Below are 21,455 nucleotides of genomic sequence, written 5' to 3'. Positions count from 1 at the left end.
AAGCATTTCATTACAATATTAACCCCCCCCTTTTTAAACATACTTGTGGCCTTATTTATTCAAAAGATTATGTTCAGAACAGTGTAAAAAATAACACAGTTATTATTTTTGTGCCTAGCCCACATCCTTTTAGATCAAGATCACCGAGACCCAAGCTATGCACACTTCTCTTGCAGAATACAATAACATCATTCAAAAGAGTTACCATTTTATAAATGGACTCTTTTTCTACAAATTATAACTTTATTTCCAGTTAGAATGCCACCTTTTTTTAGAAGTCCAAAGACTCAACATTGATAAGAGTTTAGAAATCTACTGTTATTTTCAACACAATTATATTCTTACATTTTACAGTCCATTGGAAATCTCTCTTAACTGACGTATATTTTATATTTGTAGAAATTTTTATTCAGTTTAGTAGCATAACATTTTTTATTTTCCCTTTTAGCTTCTCAGATGTGCTGGTTATCCTTTATATAGCAGATTAATTGTTTGCCAGCTATACATATATGGCAAGATGCCCAGTATCAGCTGAGCTATGAAAATCAAAGTATGAAAATGTCTCTGTGTGTGAACTCAGCAAGAAACAAATATTAGCCTCTGCTTAAAAAGAAAAAAATAAAACAAATCAAACCCACCAAACCAAAAACCAACAAAAAACCAAGAGAACTCAACACCTTTACTGAGGAAATATTTGATCTTCTAAAATGAATGTAAGGGGAAAAGTTATCATGAGCAAATTTTACCCTGTCAGAGAACTCTTGCCTAATCTATTTCCTTAACAAATTTGGTCTAATAAGGATTATTTATCACACCTCTTTGTAAAATATTATGAGATTTACTGATAAAAGAGTCTAATAAATAAAAAATATTTATATATTGTATAATTATACACCATAATTTGTACATTATATATACTTTCCTATGATAATGGTTTCTTCATATCTTCCTAATGATTACAACTAAGACAAGTCATGCTTTTGAAACTATGAATAAAATGCATAATTTGTCTAACTACTTGCTCAGATCCTCCTATATCCAGGGAGTTTACCACCACCCCTGTCATGGCTGCCAGAGAGCATGTACAACTGTTATGGAAATAGTTGTATTTTCTGAAAATGTATCTTCAATGTAATTTACAAAAATAATTTTCTAATAGAGACATTTCCCTGTCAGTCAGTACAAGATGGTTTGATAACATTATTTTCTAAATATATTTCCTGTTGTCTCTTCAGTTCCCCAGAGGGATCCAATTTCAGTTTTCATAATGTGTTAAGATTCCAGTTCTGTATCATTTATGCAGCACCAGGTTTTCTTGGAATTATGAGATACAGGTTGGGGAAAACTTCCTTTGTGTCATACTCTCTACTGCCTCACAGCACAAATCCTGGAACACCCAATGTCCACAAAGTGAGGTGCATTTCCATAGCAAGGCTAGTTTATCTGTCATGAGAATGGTGGATGACCTTCACTGGGATATGTGTCAATAAAAATACAGATGGTGAATTCAGATGGCTTTTTTGCAAGGACAAAACCGCCTCCCCTCCACCCCCACTATTACGTCTGGATCCAAATTTAAGAGTTTCCAGAACAAGTGGAGAATCTACAGAACCTACAGAACCTACAGAACCTACAGAATGATAGAGCCATTTAGATTGGGAAAAGACCCTTAAAATCAATTCCAAGGGTTTACCCAGTATTGCCAAGTCCACTCTAGCCCATGTCCCTAACTGCCATATCCACACAGCAACCTGTTCTGGCCTCAGGTCTGACTGTGCTAGGAGCAGAAGGCTGGACTGAAGACCTCCAGAGGCCCTGTCCAACCTGAAATATCCTATTACAGTATGCACTCTGTACACTAGTCCAACAACAGGTGTGCTATGTCTGCAAGCAGGTAGTGCATCAATAGTCAGACCAGCTGGTGGTTTGACTGGTTAGTGGAGGGATAAATAGACTTGTGGGACCAATTCTGTTGTCAAGCAACATTAATGAATACCTGACATGCCCCACATTCAGCAGAACCATCTATAGTCACAGATGGGTGATACAGGCACAAACACACCTGTACCGTGCCTACTCTTCAGTTTCTGAAGCCAACCTACCCACACACCCTAGACTGAGCTGGGTGCTTGCCAAACCACAAGATTATGAAACAAGGAGAGGCACAGGTTAAGCAGCAGCAGTTTAGCTTGTTACATTTTCTCTTTGCTCCCCTGTATCTCTGTACACTTGCAATATAAGTTTTTCAGAAGATAGAATGGGCTTTTCTGTTAGTGTCTCACACATTGACTGAGAAGGCCAAGTGCTGTGGCCTCTGACTTGTATTCTTAGATGTTGTGGCAGTACAAATGCTATGCAATAACCACAGCTTCATGCTCTGAGAGATTTTCAGGGCAGGGAAATAATTCTATCTGTTCAACTGATGTACCTCTGTAAGAAAAGAATCCATTCTTTAGTGAAGCCCTTAGGAGGTAGTGTAGGTGCCATTTCTCTTGGCAGCATATTCCAACCATTAATGTCTCCCACTGTTAAAAAATGTGTGCCATTTATAATTAAAACTTGTTTCATTTCAGCTTATAGGTATTTTTCATATTATGCCTCTCACTCTGCAAGATTAAAGATCACTGTAGACACCTTCCAGTCTTTTTGAAAAGTCAAGCAGATTGTGTTCTTTAAGTCTCTCGATAAAAAGAATTTTCTCCTGCCTCAAATAATTTCTCAGCACTCTTTTGACAACAAGGACACCAGAGGCTAGTGCAGTATTACCACAAAAATCTGTTCAATGCCATATCTGAAGGAAAAATAATGTCTCTTCCTGATTGTCACATCCCTGGCTCCCTTGTTATATAGGCAAGAATTCACTTATTTGCTTATACCATAGCATTATACCGGCCCCTGGCCACTCTAAATTTCTTTTCAGTCACTGCTGTGCACACCAAAGCCCCCCATCTCTTGCAGATGTGACCTGCTCACTGTGTTTTTAAGTGACTCTACTTGAGAATAGATTGAAATGTAATGTATATGAATGGGATGAATTTACCAAACCATGCAGATGATCCAAGAATAAATTTAATTTCTCATTTAGCTACTCTCTCTATCTTGACAGCATATCAATTTTGCTTTCTCAGTGCTGAAAATACTAATGCCTCTATATGTTTTTCCTGCTGTTAGGAACCCAGTACTCTTCTGCCAGGCTTCCTGAGTAACTTTACCCTTCAGTTCTGCTGTTCATGGCATTCCATCTACCAGTTTCCTGAATAAACTTGCCTGATCCTCCAAATCCAGTGTTGATAATCTCCTCCACTCCTTCCTCAGCCTGCACAGGGTCATGTACTCCACTCCTCAGTCTCTACAACCCAGGCTTTGATAACCAAGGAATTGATTACTGCATCCCCAGTTTCTCCTTGGTAGAGAAGAGCAGATCCAGCTGCCAAACACTCCTGGGTGGTTCAGCCACAATTAAGAAGTTATCCTTGATGCCTTCCAGAATTCTCCTTGATTGCTTGCATCCTAATGTGTTATACTGGCAGCAGATATCAGACAGGCTAAAATTATCCCCAAACCCATGGTTTGTGATCAAGGAACTTCCTTCTTTCTTATTAGTTCTCCTCAGCAGATTGGTGGCCAGTTGGCAAAGATGCTCTGGTTGCCTTTTGTCAGGCAGCAATACAAGACATGGCTGATTTCTTTTCTCAGACCAGGTCAGTTACCGTGCTGATCTATATGAATTACAGTCATTCTGTTTTCAAAACACTGTAGCCTCAAGCATACACAAACACATGCACAGTCCTGGTCTACCTACCCTGTTTTTCCTTAGTTCACCAAATATACTTCATTTTTGAATAATTCCAGTTGCCCCAAAGGGCTTGATGATGACAATTATGGGATGATTTTCAATTCTATTCCTCAATTCCTCATATTTTACTATAGTTTAATGGTTGATTATACAGAAAGTGTTTCTGTATTTCCCCTTCATTCTACGTGGTGTGCGTTCAGTTTGCTTATAACACAGCAACTCAATTTACACAGAACAAAATCCGTCTCTCTGTATATTATTAATTTAGCATCCTTCCAGCTGCTCTTAGTCTCTGACCACAGTTATCCTTACCTGCCAGATACAGGCCAGCACAGCCATACATTCTCCATGCTTTTTGAAATGTAATCCAACAATAACTGAAACAATTCCAAAATAACTGAATTTTTGCCTTGAAACTAGAGACAGAAAGATCACAACAAGTATATTTTACCCTCTTTCTCTAATTTATGGGCAGGAAGAAACTTCTAGGCAATCTCTGATTTTCCAGTTGAGTGCCTTTCAAAATTTCCTGCAGTATTCTCTGGTCTGAACGGTTCCACTTGATGCCACATAATTGGTTCCAAACTGAATTATCTCCCAGATAACAGCAGCAGCTTCTGCAACAGTGCAATTGCTTTTTATGCTTTTCTGCTTCAGGGAGACAGCACATTGCCTTATTTTTTTCTTGTCATGTCTTGAAATTTGGTCTACTCTGGATGACAGAGGACTATCTGTTGTGGTGGGTCTGATTAATACTGTAAGGAATTGTTTTGGACATGTTTCTGGCAGCAAATGTATTTCAGTAGATGAACTGCTGGATATCTGAAGGTTTGACACCAGGTCTATCCTGCTAAATACTTATTCTTGCTTTTTTTGCTCAAAAATGGCCAATCCACTGCTTTTGTTTCTATTCTTTCTCATTCCCCTGATGCTGTCCTCCCCCATGGTTTCTGTGGCAACAGTTTCAGAATATGTTCATCCAAGAGGTGTTCATTTTCTCAGCTACTATACTTTTGAAATATACTATTCGAGATGACAGGTATCTTATAAAATGGTTTATGTGATATAAAACCATTTTCAGGATATTTCAGGTTGCAATAGAGTGCATTTATTATACTTTCTACAGTCATATTCTTTATGTTTCAGCTGAAGGAAAATTTACTATTCCATTAACTTAGTTGCTAAAGAACATGTACTTCTGAAGAACATAGAAATTGAAATAATTTAATGTTACAGATATTAAAACACTTTACAGTGAATAGATGTATTTATGATCAAGACCTTGTGTGCATTGATATTGTTCTTAATGCATCTTGATCTACTAGATTTTTCCTATGTATGAAAAAAGTCAGGGTGACAGATAGCTTAGTGCTTCTTTAGTGCAGGTATCAACACCTTGAACAAGTCATCCAGATTTCTTCTTACAATCTGCAGACAACCAACACGGTTAAGCTCTTTCTCAAGTAGGTCTCTCAGTTACCTGGTATGACTACTCTGCACATCAGCTTTATTTTCCCACATGTCTGAGGCTGGCGCGTTGTGGTCCCTTCTAGCCAGACCCTATTCTGTGGTCAGGTATTGGATTGGGTTGCCCAGGGAGGCGGTGGAGTCGCTATCCCTGGATGTATTTTAAGAGGCGTCCCGACCGGGCGATGTGGTTTAGGATCACAGTGCTGGGTGGACTGAAGATCTGAGGGATCTCTTCCAACCTTGTCGATTCGATGTCTCTGTACAAACTCTGGTGCCGCTGTCGGATCTGTCGGTTCCGTCCGCGCCTCCCGCGGCGGCGGAGCTGGGCCGGCCCTGGCGGGGCGGGGCGGGGCGGAGGGGCGGGCGGGAGCCGGGCGCTGACCCGGCGGGAGGCGGGGCCGCGCCGGGCGGGATCGCTGGGAGCCGGCGGGCGCGGGGAGCGGCGGGAGGGAGGGAGTGGGGCTGCGCGGCGGCGGAGCGAGCGGCGCGCCCGGCCGCGGGGGCCCCGCGCCGGCGGGGGCGGGGGGTGCCCCCGCCGCCTGCCTTCACTGCCTCCTTTCCTCCCTCCCTTCCCTTCCCCTCCTGCTCCCGCCCGGCCCGGCTCCGCTCGGCTCGGCGCTGTGATTGGGCGGAAGATGGCGCTGGGCGGATGGAAATCCTAATGACAGTCTCCAAAATCGCCTCCATCTGTACCATGGTGAGCGCGGGGCCGGGGCCGTGCCGGCTGCCCGGGCTGGGGTGGCGGGGCCGGGCTGCGGGGGAGGCCGGGCGGGGGCGCGGGGCGGGGGCGCGGGGCGGGAGCGCCGCCGTGGGAGGGAGGCGGCCGGGAGGCGAGCGGGGTTAATCGGCTTTGGGAGACTCAGCCTGGATGCGGCGCCGAGCGGCTTGAAGCCGGGTCCCGCCTGCGGACGGGGCTGGAGCGCGGGGGCACCGAGCGCAGCCTTTCCAAAGTGTGCCGAGAGCGGGGACAGCGCTCCGGGGCATCGCCGTCGCTCCCATTGCAGGCGTGTGGGGGTTACGGTCGGGCTTGTGGAAGCGCCCTCCTTCTCCCGGCACATTCCGGAGCGTCCCTGCTCTCCCTCCGAGTGCCGCGCTCCTGAGCTGGGCTGGAATCGCCCATCCGCGGGCGGTGCTCCCGGGTTACCCGCACACGTGCGGGCATCCCAGCCCGGCCGTGTGATCCGCCTGGGGCGCATCGACCCGGGTGTCGACAGGAGGCTTCTCCCTGGGATTGCTTTCTCATTACTCTCTCTCTCGTGGTGAATTAGAGCCATAAGCAGAAGCACAGATGTGATAAAGCTCTCTTGGGTTGTTTTAAAGAGGGGTGGGGAGCTCAGTACATTTGCTGATGGAGGAGTGATGAATTTAAGGAAGGAAATATATCCCTTAGTAGAAGTTAGTGCTTGTTATGGAAGAGATGTGCTGATGGTTCATTGCAGAAGTTCTTACATTTGTGCTCTCTTCTACCTATTCCTTGGCTATCTGAAAGTTCTTGTTACTAAATATGTTTCCACAGGGGAAGGGAAAAGATGAATAAGGGGAAGAACACACTCTGTCATCTACTCTGTTAATTTGCTCCCATTATTATGTCTCATCAAACAGTGGGAAATGCTTACATTTCATATTATTGGAAACTGATTTATGGCTTTCATAAATTGTGCTGCAAAGAGGCTTGAATGTCTCAAACATATTTTAGAGGTGGCCTGTGAGAATTTTGAGTGAGTATCTGTAAACCCATAGGATGGGATTGCTCAGGTGGTGTTTAGTCACTGGAATAATGGGGTTTTTTTGACATGGGAGATGAGATATTTTAGTTTGGAATTGGAAGAGTCTGACTTCCTGAATTTATCAGCTGTATATTTGTCAGGTGTCATACTGACATCTTGATGTGGCCAGATTGGTAGGACATGTACCATGTGCTTCAGGAGTTTCCATTCTCTGAAAGCGGGTTTTAGGTTGTTGAGGAATCAGTGTGATTGTTCCCTGAGGTGGGGAGATCTTGTATTGCAATTCTAGCTGACATCTTTTCACCCAGAGCTGGCCGCTGGCCTTTGTGTCAGCATAAATTCAGTGCTGTCCTCTTGATTTGGGTCAAGTGTGAGACCTCACTGCTTGCTTCTGGACTGCATACAAGCCATAGCTCTGGACAAGCAGATAGTTTGAGATTATTCTGTGTGTATGTTTATTAGAAATGACGTTGTGTCACTGAGATTTAGGTCAATCCTGAAAGAAAATTTTCAACCAAAAATCTTCTTATTACTGACCGAAGTGTCTGTATCCATAAAGCTGAAATTCTGATGGCAATTAAATGCTGTCTATCCAATCACTGTCATGTGCACTGAGGTGGATAAACTCCAGGCATAAGATTTTTGCTGAGCCTTTGTGATCCATAAGCTTTAATAATACTGTGATATGAGACACCTAGCATAGGATACCAGCTGTAAAAACTTTTCAGCAGTTAATATAAGACTGTGCTTAAAAGTATATCTGTGAAGATAGTGTGAAGGAGCACGTGGTATTTACTGTGGTGTTGTTCAGAACCATGTGGTTGAGGCGAGGCAGATCTTTTTGACTCTAACAAGAGTCAAATACTTATGTTTAAGCATATGTTTTACAAAATTGAAGAGGATTATAATTGCTGAGTAATACTATTTTTTTTCTGGCAATGCTTCTTTGTGTCAACACACTTTGATAAAGTGCCAGACAATTACCTAAGAACTCTTACAAGTTTTTCTTGCCTTTTCTTGCCTGTTACAAGAACTCTCAGACTGTTCTTTGTCTTCCTGTGAAGACAAAAGTTCTTGTTAGTACAAAACCAGTAACAGGCAATTTTTGTCAAGAGACAAACCTAGAATGCATATACACTTACAGTCTGTAACAGAGCAGTCTAGAACTGTATTGAAGAAACTCTTCATTGCAGTTCTGCTTTTCATGACTTCTTTTTTTTTAATCCAAATTCAAGTTTTGCTTCTGCTGACCCATTTGCATTTTATGTGTCTTACCACTGTTGTTCAAGCCCCGAATATTACAAAGCAGTATATTGTGTTTTATAGTATGGAAAGGTTGTGTGAAGAGTGATAACCAGTATGTTTAGTTTATCTGTGGTACCTTTTGGGGATGATCTTCCAAGAGGACATCATGTCTGTGTTGTTTGGTACCTTTGTATATGTTGCATTAGTTCATTGATCAAACACCTCAGTGTTCCTCCCAATGTTAACAGAACTCTTTCTACAGTAATGTGTCCTAGTGTTGTTTTGCCTTTTAGCTTCCTTAAAATTCTTTGCTGTATATCACCATTCACATACTTCCCTGTGCTGTAGTAAGTCTTAATTACAAGGCTGGAGATTGTGGAAAAGCTCTGAAAATACCTTTGCCCTTGAGTGCTTTAGCCACTGTTCTTGTTGCAAAATGGATGAGGTTAAAATTGTGTGGTCTACTTTTTAAAATTATTTTTAAAGTCTTTGCAGTAAAAGTAGAACTTGGTCTTTACCCTCATCCATGAGTAAAACTGCAGTCAAAGCCTTACTTGACTGAACTGTATGGGATTTTTATGCACGGCTGAGGAGGGATAAAGTAACCTAGGCTAACTGCAATGAAGATGTGCCCCATGCTATCCTCACAGGTTGCATCTAGTACTTCTGCTTCTGTTGTCTAGAATCCAGGAAACGCTTGCTAGCCGTTAAAAGGCATCAGGTCTTTGAGTAGCTGAAGCAGAGAGAAGATAGAAATTACATTTGTAGCTTACAAGCTGTGAAAACCCTCTGAGATGTCAGTCTCAGACATACACAAGGAAGTTGAAATGGCAGTAGTACTTGTTTTCAGTGTTTCTTCTACAAAGTGGTTGATGATGTTGGCACAACCTGAAAAAGTGTGATAATATTTTAAAACTATGCTAATCTAGAAGCTGTAGCATTAGACATCAAAATTTTCATGTTTTGGGTGTTTGTATTTCCTTCTCTGTCTGCCATCTCAGCATCTTGCATGCAGGGTTTGTCACTGAATGTTTTCAGTGATTGTTTCAGCCCCCCAGCAGTGACATCAAATACACTGTTGGTGGTTAGATGTTGATTGTGTGATGTAACAGTGTGTTCTGCGGGAGAACCTCTGCTTATCTTACAATGCAAATTTTTGTTCTGTTTTTGAGAGGATTAAGACGTGTGGAGTCACTCTGAATGGCTGGCTATTGTCCCTTTCCTGCCTGCCTCCCCTCGAGGGGCACTGCCACGGGCACCTTTTTGTCCATTTCAGTCACATTTCACAAGAGTGGAGATGTTTCAGGGGTACTAGAGTTGAAACAAGCATGTGTGAGAAAAGCATCTTTAGAGGAAACAAACCCTGGAAGTTTCCAGCTGAAGGAAGGCTAAGGTGCACCTACCTTGAGTGTCATAGCAGAGAGGCTTTATAAAAACTCCCCGATGCAGGAACATTTTCTAGCTGACCGTGAGAGAGGTGTGTATTTATGGGCTTTCTTACTGCTTCAGGAATTGTTTGTTTACAGTTGGGTTTCAAACCTGATTGTGAAATCTGCCCTTAATGTAAATTGATGTTTGCCAGAGTCTGCAGCCAGCCAGCAATGGCTGTGATGTACTCAGTCCTGTCCTTCTAATTGCACTGTCTCCTCTGAAGCACACATTATAAGACTTAAACATTAATTGATGATCAGGTTAACAGATTCCACAGGAAAGTATACAGAGGGCCCATGCTGGAAGAAAGGAGAATTGAATTACAGCGAGGAAAGAAAAGTTATGGGAAAACGGCTTCAAAATGGGAGGTGATGGAAAAAAACCAAGACAACACTAGAGAAGGAAAGGACTAAAGCCACACAGAGGAAAACCACAGTATTGTGGGGTTCCTTTATCCAGCTGGCTGGCTCGCTCGTGTAGCACACTTGGCAAGAGGGAACATGTGCTGTGTCTCAGCCAGTGCATTTCACTGTGGCACCATGACCTGGATCTGCGTGCTCCGGAGTGTTCGGACACGTGTCTGCTGTGGTGGCCCTGCTGCAAACCCAGGAGGTTCTGGAGAAGTGTTTGTTAGGCAGTTGGAGTATTTTGGAGAAGTATTTGTTGGGCAGTTGGGGCAGGAGCTTGCACCACAGTGAGGAAGTCCACTCATCTGTTGGAGTTCTTATCAGGAGACACTTAGATGATAAACATAACACTAAGATTCAAGCATTTGTCATCATCATTTTTCTAGCTGTAACATGCTACAATAAAAGATGAATATTTATATTTGGTCTTTTTAATACTAGGTTTGTGGCACTGTTCAGTGTAATAATTAATTTAGACAAATCTGTTTTTAATTTTCATCAAAATAGGAATTTGACTCTAATATAAAACAATTGTCAAATATGAGACACAAAGAAAAAATTCTCAAAGTTACCTTGTTGTAAAGCAGTATTTATACCAGCGCAGGGAACGATTTAGTTGACATATTACTTACTTGGATGATTTATGCAAGTGTTCCATTTTCTTTTTACGTGCACACGTGTATAGGTAATTCATCTTGCATGTTCTAAGCACAAGGAAAAATTAAATATGAATTTGGACTCTGGTCTTGGCAGCAGAATTTTTAGCTGTGTCAATGGGAACAACTGATCCTGTTACTAGACATGGCTTGAATATTTAGATCGGTCAGTTCTGTAGCCTTTGTATTTACTTTTTACATTCCTGAAGCAACTAATTAGCATTAAAATTTCTGGGAATGATTCTGTGAAAATGTGGCAAAAGGAGCTTTTCTATTCAAATTTCTTGAGGGGAAGAGGTGTATAAAAGCCCTGTGTAAGGGCTAACTTTTGTTTTCATGGCTTAGGAATATTGTCAAAGTAAAATGCTTTTAACAAGTGGTTTGTTTCAGTAAGATCTATCTTTTTATTCAGTTGAGGAAAAAAAGAATCTAGATATTTTCTGCAGTGTAAAACCAGAAGGTCATATTAACATAAGTAGACCAGAATAGGAAAACATTTTTTACCATCTTTTATAAACTCACATTCTTTTTATGATTCCATGAAAATGGGAAGTTATAAAAGCAATATATTTGTTTTCTGGAAGTGGAATTATGTAAGTAATAAAGGCATGTGAAACACACCACAGGATGCAGTTTATCAAAAACAACTATTGAGCAAATGTGTTTCCCCCACTCGCCCTGCATTTTGGGTAGTTAGGTGAATCTAATTTTTCTGAAATAGTAACTTGTCTTTGACTTCAGTACTCAAAAGGATACACCATCATACGCTTCTCATGTACAATGAAGTGCTAGTATATGTAGTTGCTTGAAGGAAAATACATTGTGAATGTTCAGTGGGGCTCCAATAGATGAGTCAGTAGACATACCTAATGTGAAGAGAAATTAATTTTGTGCTTTGGTATAATTTTCCTTACCCAGGCAGAAGTGTTTTTACTTCATAGTCAGAAAATCTTTTGTCTTAGCTGCACTTGATAAGAGTATATAGGACTATGTCTTAGACTGATTAATAAAATAACACTATTTTGAAGTATTTAAAAAGCATTAACTGGAACTATCCAAATATTTAATGTATTAATAATGCATATTCCTTTGCAAAGAAATGAACAACAGGGATTATTGAATCCCATTCATATTTCACTGCTGCTTCCTGGCTAGAAACAGTATGAAAAGAATTGTGTTTCAGTTTTGGTTGCCACTGAAGCAACAAATATAAACTGATTTGAGATAGCTGTTCTCGTTGCTCTTAGTCCTAATTCATGTGAGTACACAGAAGTGTATGCATTCACATATTCTGATTAAATGTAAATGGAAGAGTAGAATTCTGCATTTCTTCTTTAGCAGAGAATTCCTGTCACAGTGCATTGGGCTGTGAAATTCTGTATGTCTTCACCAGTTGCATAGAGAAGGAAGAATCTTTCTGATCAGAAAAAAAAGTAAAAGCACTAGTGAGTGCTTCTGTATTGAGATTTATTCTTGCAAATTATAAATAATTCCATTAATTTTACATTTGTTCAGGAACATTGCTATTCCTGATTACTGAGTTTCCCTTTTATTTGTAATACCCTTCTGTCACTAGAAAGAGTGATAGTTCTGTGTTGTGTGGTTGTATGGTTCATTTACCTATAGCTAAGGTCATGTCTAAAAAATTTATCTTGCATATACCTGTGCAACATAGTTTATTTATTTGAGTCACCTTTAATCAGTGTTGTTCTTGCTTCTTGAGTGAGGTGGACAGCATTGTAGGGAAGGATCTAGCATAGATCATGCATAGTGCATGTGTGAAGGCAGAAATGGATCTTCAGGATGCTGGAGACAAATGTAAGTTTTCAGAAAAGGAAATTGTTTTAAAGGTGAAATTCTGATTTTACTCAGAAAATGTACAGCTCAGTTAAAGTAGAGGGTAAAGGTGTTAAACCACTGAAAAGATGACCCACCAAGCAATAAAAGTGATTTTTATTCTAGAAAGGGGTAGATCAGACCCCCTGTCCAAGGCCAGTAAGGTGTGTAAGCTTCCAACACGTTAGGCTGGTTATGAATCAAGGCTTTGTAAGGGAAATTCTGCCTGCTAGGTTGGATGCTAATGACCAGGTAGGACACTTTAAAACTGCAATTGTTTGCCTGCTTGCTGACATGTTTTTAGGCAGTATTTTTAATGTAGGGTGGCATCCCAATTTACCACGCTTTGGTTTGCATTTTGGGAGCGGTCTTAGAGTGCACAAATTAGATGACTTTTGGAGGAAACTACATCAGACAACACAGATCAGCTGCAGCTGGTGTTCAGTCACAAAACCAGCCTGTAACTAATCTGGCAAGAATGCTCTGAAGCCCAAGGTGTGTATGTCAGATCCGAAGCACCAACTGATTTGTTTTACAGATTGGCTCCGGTTATCTTATCCCTGTGTCAGCTGTGTGTGTCTCAGAAGGACCAGTTCAACATGAAACACCGCAACGGTGCAGCCTCTGAGGCTGTGAGAAAAGGCAGTAATAAATGGCATTTCATGACACTGTTTCAGCTAGTGAAAAACTAAACAAACAAAAATACCAAATCTGCGTTTGTCTGTGCTTTATTTTTTTTCTGCCCTTTTCCATTGAAATGTATGGCATCAGTGGGCTTTTTGGTTTATTTTAGAAATTTGGGATGATGTATATTTGTAAAACATGAAAATCAGGAAAATACAACCTTACACATTTCAAAGATAATGCACCTTCTTATTCCACTGTATTTCCTGGGCTTTGATTCCTCTAAACTGAAATAAACCCCTCATCTAGTTAGTGTCAAATGTGTTAATATTTACACAACTAAAGCTCTTAAAAAAAAAAAAAGTTGAGAAACTTACTTAAGGTACTTACATGGTAAACACAGATTTTTATCCCTTCATTAAGAAATTAGCATTTAAGGCAAATATTATAAATCCAATAGTATAGCTTTTTTCTTTAACTTGAAGGAGGAGATAAAGCAATTCATGTTCAACTGATTTGAACATGATTAAATAAAGGTTACATTACTTATCATTTTGAAGGATGAATTCTGTAGTAGCTCAGTTTTACACCTAACTTCCATCAGGTTTGTGAAGGTTTTTGTGTAACTATCGTTAATTTTAAGTAACAAATAAAAAGCAAATCTTGATTTCATATTTTGTTCTTGTAAACACAACTTAGTTGCACAACTTGCCCCATTTAAAACTGTTTTTCATCTACCATAAGAAATGGGTGTTTTCTCTGCCTCTGGTATTGTGTCTGTGCTGGAAGGGGGTCAATGTAAGGCAGTGCTTGGTTATGCAGCTGTACAGCTTTTACACTGATGCCATGCAAAAAGTGGTAAATCCCAGAACTACAGCAATATTATCATCATCTTGAACTTCTGCTGTGCCTCTGTTGCTTCTCATTTCTAGATGATGCCCATGTGTGCTTCCCCTCAGAAGGACAAGGGAAATAGGAGGTGGATGTGCTGACCAAACTTGATGATGTTCCTTTCTGTCTCCTGTGTAATACCAAAGCCAGGTTGCAGTGTGGAGACTGAACACCTGTTGTATCTGTTATTGAGCCCCCCAAAAAAGAGTTTTATTGGGGGATTTTCCCTGGGGATCCCAGTTTGGTGGCAGAGGAATAAATTCTCTATTCCACAGCATATAGCACAGCCTGAAATTTCCCTGGTCTGGTTCCTGAGTCCTGTACCTCCAACTTGGCTGATGAAGAGAGAGGCACTCCCACTCTGCCCTAAACCTCCTCATGTCCAAGCGATGATACAGTACCATAATAGTTGGTGCTGCTGCAGTGCTCCCCCTGCATCTGTTTTTGCATAATGGAAGAGTCTGCTGGGACTGATGATGTGGACTGTAATGACTGGGAAACACTTTGAGGCAAGGGATAATTAGGTTTTAAAATAGCTTTTATGGGTCAGTTTTGAACATGCATTTTAGTGTACTCTTGCTGTATTTCTGCTCTTTGCAACCAGTACACTGTGCACAGTATCAATGGTTACTTTGGAGGGAGAGATAGCATCCTTTATGACAGACAAAAAGAGAGCTGTAAAGGGAAATCTGAGCAGCTCGGGGGATTTTACACTGTTGTAAAACATCTGTGCTGGTTTGTAATAACATTCATAAACAACTGCATTTAAACATAAATGATACCATGCTTTGAAGTCATGTGAAAGTCTGAGCCTTGAATGAAGCTTCTTTGAGTAATCAGAAAACCGTGACGATCTGGTGCTATCTCAGCATGTCTTTCTTATTGCCAAGTCAGATCTTTATTGTACTACAAAACTAAATACAGTGTTCAGGTCTGCACAAACAGAAACATCAATGTTTATAGCATAATATTTACCTTTCGAAGATGGAGTTAAGTAGCTACTCCACCCTGGCTTTGAAAAGAGAGAGAATTTCCTTAAACCTGCTCTTGAATTTCTTTTTAAAGAGGTAGAGATTTTAACAATAGTGTAAAAGTCCCCCACAGTTCCTTCTTTTCCATAGTTTATTTTTAATACTCACCTTGCCAGAGTTTGTGAGTGCATTTAAATAAGGCTGCAAAACTAAATATTCAGAATCTCAGAGTGCTTTAATCTTAAATGGAGGTTTATACCCCTTTTCCTCACCACTATAATCTCCATTTGAAAACACCTTCTAAAGTAATAAGCCCTGCAGTTAAATCCTCAGGAAAGGAGAGGCTTTATCAGGCTGGGTAATTGGAGGGGATGTGACTGATGACAGCAGCCAGGGCTGTGCTATGAATGGAGCAGAACTGTGTCGTGTTAAGCATGGAATTTTCCTGGCTTTTGCCCTATTCTGTTAAAGTTGTTACTCCTTATGGGCCTTTGAGCACGTGCTTCCAGTTTCAGAACTGCTAAGGTAGTTTGTGTAAAGTTCTGCAGTGCCATGCCACATCATCATTTCATTTTAATGGTATACATTTTAACACAGTTCTAATATTCATTCTGTTTCACTTCTCCCTGTCTGTAATTAATCTGTGCAATCCTGTGTGCTGGTTTTAATGCAGTCTATGATTTTGATGTAATTTGATTGTTGTAATATGTAATGTAATGGCTTTTGCTGTATCTTTGGTGTAAAAAGATGACCTTGTTGGGATGGAGTTGCACCTGGTTTTAAGGTTCTTTGCTGTGTATTATGCTCTGTTTTAGCTGCACTTAGACCAGTTGGAATATTCATGCTCATATATTAGTCTCACTGAGGATATATATAAACAGATATAAATATATAGATACCAGTTTTGTTGAGTGTAAAAAGGTGTATACATTTCCATTTCTCTAAAAGCAATCAATGTAAGAGCTCATCCAAAGCTAGGGTTTTTATGTTCTCTGAATTTTCCAGCATACAAGCTTTTCTGTCCCTAAATAAAAAAAGAAAACAATGCTTTTCTTTGAAACACAGTGTTTACTGCATCAGTTCAGTCAACAGCCACAGGGTAACCGAAGAAACATTCTCTGACTTGTTTTTGAGGATCAGACCAAGCAGATTGTTTGGGCAAAGGCTGCAGCATTTGTAATGCACACCATCACTAGCTGTTCTGCATTTTCTTTTGATTTTACAGAGTTCAAGGCATTTAGCAAAGCACTTAGAACAACTTATATTTTGAATGTAGGTGAATCAGACCAGTCTCTTTGCTTCCTGTGAACAATCTGCATCTCTTAACTTTTTATGGAATGTGCTTTACAGTATGAAAATTATGCTTCTTAGAAGGAGCTCACCAGTTGGCCTTGCATCCTGTGTTTGACCTGCTTTGCATTAGTGCAAGTGTTACTAAAGTAATTTGACTCTGGAAATAATAAGTAAAGAACATTGAAGCAGTGTAATTGTGTGAAAATACATTAAAAGTGTGTAACTTCAAGATGCTTTTGAACAGCAAATATTTGGAAACATCTCTTAAGGTAATTTTTAGTTGTAATCAGGTGTTTTGCAGAGTTTTTTTATGGATGGTTAGTTGGTTTTGATTGTTTATCAGTGCTGCAAAACTCTTTTCCACAGCTATTTTCACTGTTGCCACACTAATATTTTGCTGCTTTTGATTTTTTCCTAGGGCGCCAATGCCTCAGCTTTGGAGAAAGAGATTGGTCCGGAACAATTCCCAGTCAACGAGCACTACTTTGGTTTGGTTAATGTGAGTCTCAGACCATAACTTACTGCTTTGGAGGGACAGGAATGGGTTGGTTAAACAAGACTGGGATGAGTGAATACGTAAAATTCTGAAAGATCTAATCACTGAATATTCATACTATTGAAATGTGTTTCAGTATTTAGTGTATTTGTTGAAATATGCTACTGGATTGCTAAAATGGGCTCTCTATTAAATACTTTTTAAAATTTTATTAGTTGTAGAGTAATTTTTACATCACTTTAATGTTATTAAAATGTGTAAGTCATAAAGAAGGCTATTTAAAATACGTAGCTTGTTGTTCATAATGTGCCAATAAAGTAAAATACATACATTAAAAGAAAAAATCTTGTGAAAGACTATGATGCTATGAAGTATTTATATCTGCTATTTATATTAAGATTAAAAAGAAATACAGCTCAAAGATGAAAGCAGAAAAATTATATTGGATTGCTTGAATCAGTAATTATTTTTAAGGAATGATTTAAACTTTAATTTCTGATATTACTGATGAAAAGTGTTTCTTGTTAGAAATTGAATTATACTGATGTGAAATATTAAATTAACTGAGCTTCAGAAATGACATAGTTAGAACAGGTTGATTTAACCAGAGCTATTGTCTTGCTTTTCTTAATGGAACTGATTATTTAAAAGTTGTCCTGGTGCTGTAACGTGTCTCTACCTCCAGGTGCTTAGCACTGACCTGGTTTGAGAGTCTGCAGTCTGAGCATGCACTGTGGAGTCAGTAAACACTGACAAGCTGACTTCCATGCATCTCAAAACACCCTCTCTTAAATTCAAGTGATTCCTTTCCTTTCTCATGAAAGCTGCCAAACCGCCCAGGTTACTTCTCTCAAAGAGGAGATGCAGCAGTTTCACTGTTAATGCCTGTCAGTTCTGCAGCTGAGCTGAGCCTTTCCATTTTTCCAGTGACAGGGTTTCTCAAATCTATTACTCTGTTGGCAGATAAACTGTTTTCCTAATTTCTTGTACAAGCCCAGAGAGGATTTAAGACTTAATAGTGAAATTGTATTGTACACCTAATCTTAAAATTTTACATAATTTTTACTCTTAAGAGAAGGTTCAGTAAAGGACAATCTTCTTAATGTGTCATGAAGATCAACAAATTCTAGCTTTCTGTACTCAAGGGGGAGTAGAAATTTGAGTGGGTATGTGTCATTGCACTCATTTAAGAGGCAGGCAGCTACAATATATCAGAGTGCTTTTAATTTTCTGTGTTCTACAGGACTTTTGCTTATTTTAGTTTCAAACAATAAAATTTTGTGGGCTAAAATTCTTTGAATTGTAACAAATAATAAAATGGGATCTCATTGTGTTTATGGCATGTTGGTGCTGGTTTTCAGGTACAGTGATGGGAAAGGAAATTCTATGATGTTGGTGCCTGAATGGTTTTCAGGTCTGTTCTGCAGGTTGTGTTTACTAACACAGCACATACAGACCATAAATGTGTAATAAACTTGCACCATGTAAATTGCCAGGAAAAGTGAAAGTAACTATGGCCAATGACTAGAAAGAATGGCAGAGATAATGAAAAGAAATACTAGATAATTAGATAATAAATTAGTACTATTAGATTGAGAAGTGATAGAAATCACAGTTTTTGCCTTCATTGATTTCTCTAATTTATTTGTAGCAATTACAGAAAGTGAATCTCCTAGAGGCTTATTAACATTTACTGCTAAGTTTTTCTAATTTGTTTATTGATTTTGTTTGTCCTAACTTTCTCCAGGGTAATGGGAAAAAGGGAAATAATGTGGAAGTCAATAGCTTTTTTCTAACTGTGTGATAGGTGGCCATTCGAAGTGTCTGGAATACAGAAAAGCATTTTAGATAAAGATGACAATCCTGAAATAGAGATCTGTCAATTTTGCAGATGTAGCATAAAAGAGGAGGAGGCAAAAGCCCTGTCTTACCTCTTTTCCAGCTTTGTGGTAGAATCCAGGGATTGTTCAGAGGATGTGCTGAAGGAGCAGTTTGAGAGGTAAAAGAAGACCTAAGAAAGGGAAATTATGGGAAACATATGGAAGACCAGATGGTTTATGGGAATGGAAAATTCAGCTTATACTTGAAGGGACAATATTGTTCACTAAATCAGCAGGAAATATCTAAGATACATGGTAAGATGAAAGCATTGGGAGTGTGATGTCCCATGCATATGGACAACCAGGAGCATCAAGTCTGCTTATCACTCTTCTTTCCCTCTTCAGTGCAGTAGTGCAAACTGTTCAAATCTATGTGCTTCACAAATTACATCAATCATTTTATCCAGTGAGGACAAAATAAGATTTTTAAACTCAGAGAGCTGCTCTGGAAGCTCTTCAGCAGTGTACCAGATTTCTCGAGCAGGTTTGGTTATTCAGTCTCTTGCAGTGGATCTCTGTGTGTTTTGGAGAAATCTTTTTCCCTGAAATGTCCCATTGCAAGAATGAAAAGTTGTTAGAGCTGCCAATGCATCAGAGCTGGGAGGAACCCCAGAGCTGCTCAAAGACAGTGTGCCAAACAGATCTAAGTTCTTGTAAATCTTTTTGTTGAATGGGGTTCAACAGCCACATTTCTTCCCAGTTGTATGTGCATCAGAAGAGTAAGCTATAAGATTATAAATGTTCATAGGTGTGCAGTGGTTTTGTTGCACAGTGTTTTTGTTTTGCCTACTGTCTCATTGCTCCACATAGGTTTGGGTGTTGTAACTTTGCTTTCAAAATTTAAATGAGATCAAGAAAAGGGGTGTGTGTGTGTGTGTGTAAAACATAGTGAATGCATTATTTTCCTGAAAGGAAACAATCTGATTTCTCAGAATTTAGAGCAGAAGAGCAGTATGAATAGATAAAAAAGAAAAAATGTGGATTTTTTTTTTACGTCTCTTAGTCATGCACAGCGTAAGATGGTACCAACAAGGTCTTTTTGCATTTTCTACTGCTGTTCTGAGGCAGGCTGGACAGGCATGAAGTGCCACAGTGCAGGGCTTGACTCCCAGGTGGCTCTGGGGCAGTGCTGGCTGGAGTGGGGAGGAGGAGGAGGAGGAGGAGGAAGGTGTCTCTTGGCAGCCCAGCCCAGTGCTGAAGGTCCAGGGTTAGAAGGCAGAGTGTGAGTGGGTGGTGGGAGCTTGGGGGACTGGAGCCAGGTGTTGGGTGTTTCTCTAAAGTTGGGAACTGAAGTAATACTGGTGGTAAGACAAGCATTTGTTCATTTAACAAATTGAGTTGTGTAGCCTAGAAACCTCCCAACCATTTCCCACTTGTTGCATAGTACAGGTACAGCCTTTTCAATTTTGTTTCATGTTTGGAAGCATTTATTTTAAAAATATTTTGAGTTTTGAAGTGATAAAGACTGATGCTTTAGAGATAAAACAAATGGGAGCTAATTAAATTTTCTTCAGGAGTTTGCTTTCAAACATTCTCCTGTTGCCTACTGCGTTTCTGAATCTGGTTGGAGAAAGCCTTTTACGAACTTAGTCTGGTTGCTTTTATTTCCTACTCACAGGCATGTAGGTTAACATACATTCATATTAAATTAATCTGAATTTTGTTCAGTGTTCTGAGGTCTTCATATTTTGTCTGTCTCTCACCGCATGGTTGCCATTCTAATTAATTTATCATCAGACTGCTCCTTTTTAAAATTGGAATCTTATGAAAATTCTAATTTGCTTGCTTTTCATCTTTTGATGCTTGCTGTAGAAATTTTAGCAGTTTTCCAGTTTGATTAAATTTTAAGAACTTTCTTAGCACTTTAATGTAGTTCTCTTTTTATGGCTGTTTCTAATTATAAACTCTTAAACAGCTTACAATATTAAATGTTTTGACTGAAGCCACTGTGTGATTTCATCAGCTTCCTTTAAGGTAAAAAGCCCCAATTTTCCTCTTAAGTTCACTGACTTATTTGCAGATTTGGACCACAAAGAAACTAATATAAGCATTTTCCTAGCTTAAAAAAAAGAAAAATAATGGATGTTAAATGCATCACTTTTTAATATGGATACCTTAACGACATCTTAATATTTGTTAAAATATGGTTCTTACTTATTCTTTGAGTATGTCTTGCTTATTTAGAAAGTAGTTCTTCGTCTTTCATTTGTTTAAAATAGAGGAAAGTAATTAATTTTTAAGTTTTGTAATTAAATTGCATGGTGCTCTTGTTTGTCTTAATTGGGAGAGAGCAAAAAGTAGTTACTTCCCTGTTATTCCTAAGATGTGGAAGCTTTTAGTTCTTTTTCTATATTGAAGCAACCTGCTCTTAAAATATCTCTGAAGGCAGTCTTTGCTATATAATTCTCCCCCTCACAATGATAAAGTCTCAGAATTTGCTGCCTAGATGTGCTGCTGTCTCTGTATAACATAAATCTGAATGTTATCTCCACATTTTGCAGAATGTGTGCAATAGGTGCACGCTTCAATTTGCAGGTTGTGTAAAGGCAGCTGAAGGGTGGGATTACTTGCTGAGGCCTCATAAAGATTTTTCCCAAGCTTTCAGTGTTGGATAATAGGTTCCACTGGAGGAGGGCAGCTTAAAATTAGAATGGCAGCATAAAATTAGGATGGCTTTGTCCACTGATGGCTCACAGCTCCTTCACAGGGTTGGTGGGGATGTTTGCAGGGCT

General features: G+C 39.6%; 1 protein-coding gene across 1 annotated transcript in view; it reads left to right on the top strand.

Moving 5' to 3' along the window:
* The first annotated feature begins 5,545 nt into the window (after nucleotides 1-5,545).
* The window catches only part of USP12 (ubiquitin specific peptidase 12), a 33,107-nt gene continuing 17,197 nt past the window's right edge, over nucleotides 5,546-21,455 (top strand). Inside the window, exons 1-2 of the mRNA XM_005482502.4 lie at nucleotides 5,546-5,963; nucleotides 16,766-16,846. Of these exons, the coding sequence (XP_005482559.1) occupies nucleotides 5,916-5,963; nucleotides 16,766-16,846 (129 nt within the window). The 5' untranslated portion in view covers nucleotides 5,546-5,915. The remainder of the gene's footprint in view (nucleotides 5,964-16,765; nucleotides 16,847-21,455) is intronic.

This window comes from Zonotrichia albicollis, chromosome 2 (assembly GCF_047830755.1).
Source record: "Zonotrichia albicollis isolate bZonAlb1 chromosome 2, bZonAlb1.hap1, whole genome shotgun sequence".
Lineage (NCBI taxonomy): Eukaryota > Metazoa > Chordata > Aves > Passeriformes > Passerellidae > Zonotrichia > Zonotrichia albicollis.
Note: the sequence above shows the minus strand (reverse complement) of the source record. Positions and strands in the feature narration are given on the sequence as shown.